General features: G+C 36.7%; 1 protein-coding gene across 1 annotated transcript in view; it reads left to right on the top strand.

Annotated features, from left to right (window-relative positions):
• The first annotated feature begins 1,053 nt into the window (after positions 1-1,053).
• LOC120625619 (protein FAM107B) overlaps positions 1,054-12,828 on the top strand; it is a 65,265-nt gene continuing 53,490 nt past the window's right edge. The window contains exon 1 of the mRNA XM_039892701.1: positions 1,054-1,132. Coding sequence (XP_039748635.1) covers positions 1,066-1,132 — 67 coding nt within the window. The 5' untranslated portion in view covers positions 1,054-1,065. The remainder of the gene's footprint in view (positions 1,133-12,828) is intronic.

Here is a 12,828-nt window from a genome sequence, read left to right as displayed (position 1 = left end):
ATTAATAAATAACCACCAGGTGTGTCTAAATTATTTGATTAGAAGTCCATTAATAAAGTTTATCGCCTCACTACTTATCTGGTGACCTGTTGAAATTTGATACCCACCAAGATATTGATTGCGTATTTAATACCTACCTACTAGTATGATAGCTTAAAATAGGTACCTTGGATAATGTAGGTTAACATTGCTAGGGCTACCAAACTGATCTACAAATACGTGATTACTAGCTGCGCTCCGCAGTTACATCCGCTATACCAACGGGTTATATATCATCATCAACAGCCTATTACAGTCCACTGCTGGACAAAAGGCCTCTCCGAACGGGAGGATTTGCCCATAATCACCACGCTGGGCAGGCGGGTTGGTGATCGCAGTGGATGGTAGTAGTAGCACAGAGAATGCTGCTGCCCGCTCTCCGTTATATTCCCTTAGTCGCCTCGTACGACACCCGCGGGAAGAAGAGGCGTGGTGGCAATTGTATTCTGATCTGCTGTCACCACATGGCACGGGTACTTATAATGCAATGCAACTATGGCCGTAGCGTGATGTTTTATAGCCACTAACCATCTTCAATAAATGGGCTATACTTATGACGCATTTTTTTTTTAATAAGGATGGTATACATAATAGTGCGATCTAACACCTCAGATTTATGATTTCATTAAGTATATCAAGTAAATCAAAGATTAAACTTGTAATTGTATGCAGATAGGTTTGAAAGACTAAACTTTTAAATGAAGCCCACTCGAAGCCCTACAGTGAAGATGAGGAAGTTGGAAGTAAAGCAGGTTAGGTTCCTACACAAATTCTTAAAAGGCAGAGAGGCATAGTCGTGATTGTAACTTGAGCCTAAGCCACTTTAAAGGTCGAGTGGGATAAAGCTTGTGTCTGCTCATAATCCGAACAATATTATAAGCCGGTTAAGGCATTTCTGGCCCATATCTACGGTTCAGTTTACCTGCGCAGTGGAACAGGTAATCCTGTTAGGTGGCCGTGACACGTTGCCCGGCTTCTGCCCGAGGCATTCGATTCAGTTTAGTTCGGCACGCATCCGCGCTCGCGATGTGCGACGCGAGAACTCGTAAACCAGCACCTGCCATACAAAAGAAGCTCGCCATCTATGAAAACGGTACAGCTGCCAAACAAAACAAATATCTACAACCATGTTAGCATAGCCATCTGTCCACCAGTTCCTGTGTTTGGTCGCGCATCGTTTTTACGATCGAAAGTGTCCAAGCATTTTAATTATGATGCGGCTATTCATTTGGATGTGCGCTTGCTTTTAACTGTGGCTAGTTATCATTTTGCGCACGTGCTATTAACCAGTGACCTTAAGATTTTCACGCTCGCAAACGGAGAGTTGTATTCGAATATCGAAATACTGTAACGAAAAAGTAATATGGACCTTATTGTAACGGTTTTGAGTCGAAAATTATCTTTATTTGACAAACTTTCAGCCAAGTGAGCACGAATTAAAGCATTAAATGATGAGCATGATTAGTTCCATAATCCACTGTAGTCTAAAGTTTCGATACTCGAAATGACTACGGTTGCGTGCTATACTAGGGGTAAAGTAGAACAACAGCATGGATGACGAAGGCCCTGATTTTATATTTTCTATTACATTCTAGTCGTAACCAAAATTTATGACGTAATTTACAGTCCTTATTTGAAGAGGTGTAAAAATTTTTCACAGTTCAAATTCATCACAAACTTGCAATTGTTGCGCAGTTCTTGTTCGATATTTCTCCGTTCGGTAATTTCAACACCAAAGACAGGTAGCAGGCCTATTCTGTATCTCGGTGTATATTAAATTACGTTAGAAACTACGGAAAGGCGTCATCTAGTAGCTGTTAAACCATTATTTTGCATTGTAAAAACCTCATATGCCAACACTATACAAACTGAGGTTAAAGAATGCAGTATGAAGGTTTAACCGGCTTTTTGATGGCAACGTTTAAATCTTTTATATGTACACCAAGATACAGAATGGGCTTGCAAAGCCTAGGGTGCTTTCACGCCTTGTGGTTTGCGATATTGGATCGCTTTGACATACTGCACCAGTGTGACACTTGATATTCATTGTTACATCCATTCTTACAACAAACAAACGTTCACTTTCATTGTTTTGCAATTATTTTATATGCGACCGGCTATAATACAGTATTTTATTACACTCGCATTTATATAACTCTCACATTAATTTTAACAAATTTTTAGAGCGCGGTTTATTCTTGTTCTCTTAATTTATATTTGAACGGAATGTTTGAATTGATGTGATCAAATAAAAAGTATTTTTTTATGATATTAGTGGACGTATTTAAAAGTATTTCATTCTTTTAAATTTTTCTGCATTCCTACTAGGTTAAAATTTTTGAGCACGATATATTCTTATTTTTTTTATCATCATCATTATAGCAACCCATTACTAACCCGCTAAGGGTCTCCTCCCACAATTAGAAGGGGTTAGAGCCGTACTTCATCACGCTGGTCCTGTGCGGATTGGTGGATACATACACATACCTTTGAGCATCTTTCCTCACGATGTTGAGCAAAGTTGAAGCAAGTTATATTTCAACTGCCGCAATTCAATAAAACGCACATTACTTAGAAAAATTTGTGCTGGGATTCAAACTCGGTCCCCCGATGTACCCGCTGTGCTATCACCGCTTATTTTTTTTTTTTCAATTGAAAGGAAATTATTGAATTGATGCGGTCATAGGTACAAAGAGGATTTTTATTTTTATACCATTTGACATGGAGAAATTTCTTAATATTTTAGCATTAAAGAATTAATAAACATCTTTGTTATAATTACTATACGGTTCTCCTCTCAGATTGGGGAGGATTTTAGGCCATGGTTTACAACGCTGGCCTAGCGCGGATTGGTAGAGTTCACATGCCTTTGAGAATCCACATGTAATGGGTCGATAATGATGACTATCAATCAATTCGAAACCTTATGTCTAGCTCAAATCAAACTAAGTGAGAGCTAAGCAATAAATGTATTACTCACGGATCGTATTTGAATATATACACTTCTATTTAAAATGTATGTATTGCACTTCCTAGTTCTTCACACTTGAAGTTCTAATTCCTATATTATGCAGGTGTGGCGCAGTACGGTTTGTCGGCGAGTCCCCTCATTAGCTTTGTGTGCACAACGATGCGTTGTTCTCAAGTCACGTACGCTGAGGCGATTAGTCTCGTTTCTTCTTACCGACACTGGAGTTCCACATGGAATTATTTATATGTTGTCTGTACTAATATTATAAATGCGAAAGTGATTCTATTCGATGAAATTTAGCACATATTATAGAATGGTACAAGCCATCCTAGTGCAACTGAAAAGCACTCGAAGGAAATTTTTCTGGGGGCGGAAATTAAAAAAAAGAAAGTACAATGATATTGCACGGCTTTACAGATAAACTGATCTTGACAACATTTTCCATAGAGATAGCTGTGCATAAATATATCTGGCTTAGAGAGAGACGTATTGTACTTTTTATCCCGAAAAAACTAAAGGGTTATATAGGCTCGATTAAAAAAGAAGAAAAATAACGCGGATGAAGTCGCGGGCATTAGATAGTTATTTCAATAGATGTTTATTATTTATATCGATAAGAATAAATAATATAATAATAATAAATCTATATAGTTTTTTACGGTTGTTCTGTTAAAACTATTAAACTATACATCCGATTGAATTGAAATTTTGCATCCATGTAGAGGATACATTGACTTAATGGATAGGCTAACTTTTTTATAAATGTTAAATCTCCGAAGTGTATAGCGGGGGCGTTAATGCTTAGAAAAAATCATAAAAAACTAAATTTTGGAATTTAACTCTTTTAGTCATGAAATTTGGACAGAATTATTTTGGGCTATGTTACAAGCAAACAAGAATGTATTGAATGATGTTTAAATCACAAAATCGGTTACGGGGGTGCTAATGAAAAAAAATTAAAATTTTAAACTAAAATTCCCACAGACTTAAAATTTAATAAAAGTTTCATGTTTGTTAAATTAAGGTCACTTACTATATGTTTTCGAAAAATTTTAGCCCTAGAGGAGATTGTGGGGGCGTTAAAATTATTTATATAATTATAATTGTTGATTCTAATGGTTTCTTTATAGTAATAAATGATGGACCAAGCTGTGGTAACCTAATGGTTAGTGAAAAACCATAATTTGTTACATAAACAGAGGAACACTTTGAATGCCATGCAAGGAACACATCCTATGAAATGACACCCTTCGGACTGGAACGCAGCTTAGCAGCTTAAATAGGCATGGGGGTAGTAGGGACTTCCCTGGACAAGCTTGGCCACAAAATGCTTTAATAGGTACTACTACTAAAACTTAAAGTGCGGAAGAGTCTATGAAAGATTTGCAGTCAATGATTGCAACTATCTATAATTTTCAAATAATACTGATTGCCTCTGGAAGTAGGAGGGACATCTTTAGTGCTAAAACACATATCTATATATATAAAAATGTTATGTTGGTTTGTGTACGCTTCAAAAACTCAAAAAGTTCTGCAATGATCGGGCTGAAATTTTAGCATGATATATAATAGGCATCAAGGATTGTTTTTATCTATTTTTCTCAACCATTCAATCACAATGTGCCACAGCGAAGCGTGGCAGGGTACAACTAGTCTTGTATATAATTGTACATTGAAACTGGATCTTCAAATTACTAACCTAATGTTATCTCGAAATTTTTCATAATAAATATAATTCTTTGTGTGTTATCATCAACTTGGAATTATAATATTAAAAAACTACGGGTGGTACGGCAGATCCCTAATACAATGAATCCTTTTTACAAGAGTTGAAACAAATTATATTTAAGCAAGTTTATTTAATAATAGTTAACCAAAAGTTTTCTCAAATTTTTTCGTAATAGTCATAATTACCCTAATTAAAATAAATATCACCATTATATCTAGTTTCTAGTCAGCCAAATTTTTGTCAGCAATGTTTTTTGGTGGGTGGCGTCGGCTGTGGCAAGCTAGTTACCACCCTACAAAGACGGACTGCCTTGTAGTGCAATAAAAAATACTTTGATGTACCGAAAGATAAGATCTGACAGTCAACATCCATTTAGATTATTTCTTTCTGATGCCTCTACAAGTTTGACCCGTAACCCTCGGCATCTTTCAAAGTGACGGTTGTCTATGTGACCCGATAGTACAGTCAGATTTCACTGAATTTAACGTACCTACCGACTACTTCATCATCAAAATTAAGCCAATAATGCTCTAGTGGCAGCCTTCCTCTCTTATGACCCACCATTTTGCACCATTGCGGGTAAACCTAACTAGTTTTCATCACGAGCTTTTCACGTAACGCTGTATACGTGAAGCAATTATATTATCGGTTGACCAATTTATTTATTATTTATTATTATACATATAGGGTCCTAGCCAAAAATGACTTAAGAGTTCTATCTTCTACTCAGTTGTTCAAAGTATCCTGGCTCAAAACATACTTACTGGACGGTATGTAATTTAATTGCGATAAACGAACATTTAAGCACAGCTTTTATAAAGAGTGGCGTAAGGACCATACCTACATGAGTGGCAAAAACCACTAAGGTTTATAATCTAAGAAGTATTGTTAAAAATTACATAAATCACGTCAAACAATCATTTATTACCTACCACTTGACTTAATGCGATATAAGCCTATATGAAGTATGCGGGCGCCATTTGAAATGTTGAATGCATTGCTTACCATGACGAATACTGTGAGAAATGCCTTATTTAGCATAGTGTTGCTACTTTACCGACGTTAGTGATGTTAGTAAACATGGGCGGGTATTAAGTGGGTGCCACACGTCATGTTAGTACATATTTAAATGCAGACTTAAAACTTTTTAGAAGTCATGCTTATAAAATTTCATGCGCACGTATACACATACTCGCAACTAGAAAAAAAGAAAGAAAACTTTTATTTGGGTATTCGCAGAAATAAAAATATAAAACGAATGATTTTGTGTTTTAGACTTTCAAGAATTCTAAATATCTTCTAAAAATCATTAGTATAAGATTTACGAGTCGTTTTCGCATATCAAACTCTGTACCGTAAAATGCAACTAATGTCACTCGTTTTAGAGTCGCAAATGCTGCACTTCAGATTTTTGTTTTACAAACGTTCTGTCAAAGGTTTAGAGCTAAAGGATTGTAGGCAAATTTCAGCTTTAAAACAATCAAAATAAAATCTATTTTCGCCGACATTGACTGATGCTTATCAAAACGGTTTCATTTGTGCCTATCACAATTTTCCTGAATTTTAAAAATCCATAGAGTCCTTAAAGTCAACTTCCATTTACCGACCACAGACCCGCCAGTAGATGAAAAGACGACATCGGACGAGTCGCAGTCGCCGCTGGACGCAAGCGCCACAAGATCATAAAACGATGTCCTTGCAAAGGACTGACAGCAGGACGCCGAGTGGTTGTCATGGTGATGATGATATACCCAGGTAGAATCTCTGCCGAGAAATCTTCGGGAGACTTGTTGTTCTTCAGATTCACTTTTCATTTAGATTTACATAACATAGCGTCGCGCGTCGTAGGCATATTGTAGGTGTAATAAAGTGACGTTGTTTATTCAGAAGACCACTTACGTATGTACGTACAACATAACCTCGATACATATAATTACTATTTGCGCAGAATGTTGTAATATCTACGGAACTATTTAACTGTTGTCTATATGCGACACTACAGTTACTCTTGCGCACTGCATGTCAAACGCGTCAAACTTGCTGCATTAGGTATGCGTCGCATAGCACTGCACTGCGTAGGCACTCAAGGGATCGTAGGATAAGCAACGCCTTGGGTGGTTTCTTGTGAACCTATGTATCTTGATCTACATTAGTGTACTGTTAACCACACAGCTGTTTACATCTACTTGGTCTGGTCTGCAGGGAGAGTTCAACCGTGGCTAGTTACCACCCCGGCGTCAAAGACGTGCCGTCAAGCAGAATGTGTTGATCAAAACACTTTTTTGGTTTGTCTAAGCTCTATTTATATCTCTAATTGGGGATAATCTAGCCAGAGTACATTTTCGCAGTTATTAAATTACTCCATAATTGATTTAATCTTTCTGCGGCTTCGCCCGCGTGTTCCGTATCGATATTTTCTCACTAAAGAAAAAAAACGCAAAAGTTGCTACGTGAGAAAAGTATGTAACAACTTATAACGTTAATAAAAAAATAAAAACATGACTGCCAAGCTGAACACTACGAATTGTCTCTTTTAAAAATGGCGCCGCTCAGCCGCAATATTGAATTTCTAAAAAATAATTACAGCTAATGTGACTCGGGATAATGCCAGCAACAACAAACAACTGTCATTGATAATGACAGTTGTTTTGTCTTAAGATTTTAAAAAGCCACTTTATTATTCAAAGATAGCACCAGACTTTGAAGAACTAACCCAATTGCGTTTTAGACCATCAGAACCGTTTTCACATTTTGGTTCAGAAACCATGTCTATGAATTGCTCTGTGGCTGCGTGATTGAAGGACAAACAAACAAACACCCTCTCGAAATTTACAATATCAATAGGTATATAAGCTTTTAATAGCTTTCGCCAACGAATAAGTAGAGACGATATACCTACAATATAAAACTTAAGAGAGTGTTGGACAGTTGACTTATCGTGATTACGACACGGCTATTACGCATTTGTAGTAATTCCTTACGAGAGCGGAGCTAACCTGCTATCCGAGATAATCGCGTTAGTTCAAACCTGTTGTATTTTAATTGTCGGTAAAATGCAACTGTCACTTATTGCGCCGTAGATTTTGTTTATGCTCATAATATTAAAGATAAAGTCTACACTGCGCGAGATTACTCCCGCATTCCATAATGAGTAGGTACTAACGTATAATTATGTATAAATAGTTATTATTTAGGTACCTACTTTAATAATGATTAGGTACTGATAAGAGAAATATAGGCGTATAAAACACAACGTTTTTAAAAAGCTTTCCTAACTTTCTGTTCTTATCAGTTTATTTGCAAGTAAACTGCTTATAGCTTTGCATAATCCTTTTATATTCTGTCCAATACAATTATTTCAATATCAGCAAATGCGCTTCAGCGAACAAACATGAGTTTCAGTGAGACAGTATTGTGAAAATACTGTCTCGCTGAAGCTCATGTTCAATTCCTTCCAGTAACCGTAGAAAACACTGCGTTCGATATAATAGACGGTTGTAGCGTAGCCTGCCAGGATGCATTAGTACAGCGTCATGTATCTATCTAAGGCCTGTGCTCAACAGTCAAATCAAATCAAATCGTTTATTTGCAGATTGTTATTACATTGTTGGTAGGTACATAAAATATAGGGACAAACAATCCGCCTTAGATGGCATGCAAAAAATATAGATGATCGTACACTAATTCCTACTTACTATAATACTATCCTAAGTCAATCCACATAATTAAAATAAGAATAAACTTTAAGACTGATATTGATACAAAATTACAAATATCTAATCAATTCATGTCAAAATATAATCACTGTAAATGTCAAACCTATAATATGTGGGATGTTAATAGGTTAATTATGGTTTATGGTGATATACCTAGGATACAAGGTTTTGGGTTCGTAAGAAATATCTATTATCTTATATCTTATATGTATAATATATAGAGCTGAAGAGTTTGTTTATTCGTTTACTTGAACGCCATTATCTCAGGAACGGGTTCCGATTTGAAAAAATCCTTCAGTGTTGGATAGCCCACTTATTAAGGAAGGATAAAGGCCTGACCAATAGGAGCATAGCACCAATGAAGAATGTTTCAAAATCGGGGTCTTTTTCTTTTGAGAGCGTCGGCTGCGTGCGCTGCGTAAACGGTTAAAGTTTCGATAAAATCATGTATGACAAAGTTGTTCCCCTTTAAAAGTTCTAAAAAGAAATCCGCGACAGCTTATGTCTATCTTGGTTGACTTATACGCGAACGAAGTTGCGAGGGACCGCTAGTTTATTATAGGTTTATAGGAAAAAGGATCCAGTCTTTACGTCTAGTTGTAGATGTTTATCTTTTTTTAAATAAAACCTCTTTAGGCGCGTTGAGCACTTTTTGGGCGAGCAAAAATCACGGAACTCGCGTCATTATCACCGGAGGCTCTCCATTAGCTACGTATAAACTTTGTATATATGTGTTATTTTTGGGTGAACAAAAAGTTGTCGTTGTCTTCATACGTTTTCTTCTATCGGTAGTCCCCATAAGTCTGCTAACAAAAAGAACTTTCTTTTTGCTCTTGTAATTTTTTTCTGATAGTCTACACTGGACTAACAATGAACTTTGACTGTTCATTGTAGAGAATAACTGAATTTTCTTATCCTTGCCTTTGAATAAAGTTATGCTAAAAGGTTCCTTTGAGGCAGCATTCTTAAAAGCTACCAATATCTTGGATTAAAAGTGAATCCTTTGTAAATTCTCAACGGTTGGGAATTTCCAAAGGAGGCTGGGAATAGTCGTTCAGTGCTAGGTTCACGTCATCATCATCAACTTTTTGTTTTTTTTTACCTACTATTACAGAACATAGACCTTCTCTCTCATAGGAGAGATATAGTTACATTATGCCAAAGCTAGTTTGAAAGAGGTTCTAGGAAAACACCCCCATAAGGTATTACTAATACGGGAGACATTATTATAATTTTTATCAACGTATATTCTATTGCAATCGCATTCACGAGTATATGTGGATGCGTATTAACTTGTGTTGAATTATTGTTTTATATTATTTTGTGGTTGTCACTGCGTATTTTTTTCACTTCTTTGTATAATTGATATATTGAGTAGTATTGATCTCTGAAAAAGATGTCGAACAAAAGTTTTTATTATTATGAATCATCTGCCTTGTAACCGAGGTTTAATGCACCAAATAGCTTCAATACTGGCTGGCAGGCTCTAGTAACGTAGAAGGTACTGCGGCTTATATAGTTGACGGTTATTATCAAGTGATAATTACCGGGATCGAAAACGAGTTCCAGTTCCCATAAAAAATAAAGGTCAAACCTCCAATGTGGTACACCAATCTAGTTTCCCAGTTGGATCGACGTTGCTTAACTAACGCAATTACTAATAAACCGTATAATACTAGGCCACACTACCTTCGATATTCATCATATTTCTATTCTATGGATAAACTCGATAAACAAAGGTGTCACTACAAGCATTTTGAATCTCATGAAACTTATTTCGGCAAATCGAAACTCCAAATTGCTCTCTGGTGTAAAATTTGAACAAATTGCTTTTGATTTGGGGTGGCAATCATTTAATCGTGGGTGACCTCTCCTCCAATAAAATCACTAATTAACTTCACGCGGTAGCTGCTGTGAATCGGGATAAGTACTTGGTAGAAATTATGTTTTATCATCAATATCCTTTCGCAGTTCCGACGCCCGCGTTGGGGAATAATACCGGAAACTGTGTTTTGGTTACCTCTGTTGAAACAAAAGTTTTTGGTTTATCACATCACATCACACCACACACTGTCGCAACGGTAACCACTGTCTGTTGGAGGTCCCGGCAGAGGCAACCGTTTTGGTCTGGTGGAGGGCTTCGGCTGTGGCTAGCTACCACCCTGCCGACAAAGACGTGCCTATGCCATGCGATTTAGCACTCCGGCACGATGTTGCGTAGAAACCGATTATGAGTTTAATGAAACTGCCACACCGTTAGCCGCTTACCATCTTCGACTGCACCATAACTTCCCAGAAGGTGGGATTGCAGCAAGGGCTAACATGTAGTGAAATAACAAAAACCACATAGATATACACGCGGGCAAAGCTAGTTCATATTACGTTGAAAGCGAAAGTGCAATCGCGTCCAAAGCCGCCACATACTCTCGCACAACGTTTTGGTCAGCTTGACCGATACTAGTTTGAAAATTCCTGGCACGCTATAGCAATGAACGGAATACATACTCCAGGAAGTGAAATTAAAATGTTAGTTACCTGTACTATCGTAGTAGGTAACGATAATAAAAGCAATACCTAAGTGTATGTTTATTAGTCTCGGTTATATCTATAGAAAATTGCATCATCAGCCTCTGTTAAAGCACAGGCCTCTAGTAGGAGAGGGAAATAGATAATAAACAATGCGGATTAGTTATAGTAATCTAATACTCCATGAAACTTCTGAAAAGTAAACATACATTAAGATAATACTAAAATCCCCATAAATTAAGCAAAAAAAGTATCCGGTGTTTATTAATTACTGATCGTTATCTGTTCAAAAATTTGGTATATTATAACATATAATATAGATATTTCGTAGCATTTCCTTTCGTATAAGATATTGAAATATATTTTATTGATCTAAGACTTGAAATGTTTGAACTTTATTTAGAGCTCATCTCATGAAGGATCATAGTGATTATGGGTGACCCGTGTAACTGTAAATAACTCTATCAGGAACCACTCCTAAAGTGAATGTGAAAATTCCTTTCTTTAAAAAACAGCAGATAAAAAAACAAACTAAAAATTATTCTCTCTAAGCACTCTTGCCGCGCAAAAGTTTCATTTACGACGCTCATGAGTGCCAGGCGGACGTTTCATTCATTTTAAAACCCACTTTTATGTGAACAATTTGTCACGTGGACGGACGTGTAAATGTAAAAGTCTCTTTTCACGAGGATCACTTTAAACTAGAGGGTTCCGCTACAGCAAAGTCCTTAAGCACGCATTTTTGGCAGCTGACGTCACTCGGAGTGATTTCTTCTAATTTGTAGTGTTACATCCTCGAGTGGAACCGTGAAATCTTTAATAACCATCCAACGAGATTTTTAAACACCGACATTTCTCATTTTCTATTGACTCTGCAACTTTCAACAGTAATAATTAAAAATTTAAGTACTGGTTTTGCATATTTAACAAGCTGTTGTCCGCGACTACATTCTGCTTTGATTCTCCGTTTTCTTTAGGATAAAAATATTTTCCTGTGATTATAAGTCCTCGGTTGAAGTCCACGTTAAATTAATGTTTAGATAAACTGATGTACGTACCAAAATCATCACCATCTTGGTCGATAGAAAACCACTGATGCACTTATTGTTTTTAGTAGGAATTTCCACACGCCATAATTTGGTGCTGCTTGTATCAATTGACTCCACAGGGAGTCGTTATTATTTTGTATTGTAAAGGTATCATCGCTGCGTTTTTCGATGCGGTCGCCACTCCAGCACCTTGGGAACCGAACATCTATCGGTCCTCCGCTATGTCCCCCATCCTCTTCAATTTCATAACTTGCTGAGCAACGCAATTTGATCATATAGAAATCTGAGAGTGGCTAGTCTTGTGACTTATGCTGAAGCTAAACCGCTGAGCTTTCTTGTCAGGCCAATAGTTTAGTTACGAATTTATAGTTTCGACCACGTATCGACGAAAACGCAGACAAAACGGATTGGTATTTCCATTTGCGTGCATAGCGTTTGGCTAGCAAATGAAATGAAATAGAAAACCCTTTCTTATTTTCTATAATATAAAAAGGAATCGCTGAACTTGTTGCTAAGCGGAAATCTCGAGAGCAGCAGAACCGATTTCGATAATTATTTTTTTTAAATATTCTTTGAAGTACGAAGATGGTTCTTACGGAGAGCAAAAATTAAAATATTGCCTGAAAAAGTCTAAAAACAACACTTTTCAATACGCCCATTCAAACAAACACGTAAACGAACGATTCGTTATTCAATCAATACTCAATTTGATTGGGTCCAGAAGTTTAACAGGGTAGTTTTTGTTGACAGGGAAACCAAATTGTTTCCCCTATTCAGGATTCGAACCTCGCCTTTGAG

The sequence above is a fragment of the Pararge aegeria genome, chromosome 8 (genome assembly GCF_905163445.1).
Source record: "Pararge aegeria chromosome 8, ilParAegt1.1, whole genome shotgun sequence".
NCBI classification, from domain to species: domain Eukaryota; kingdom Metazoa; phylum Arthropoda; class Insecta; order Lepidoptera; family Nymphalidae; genus Pararge; species Pararge aegeria.
The sequence above is the reverse complement of the archived record's forward strand: the minus strand, read 5'-3'. Positions and strand labels throughout refer to the sequence as shown.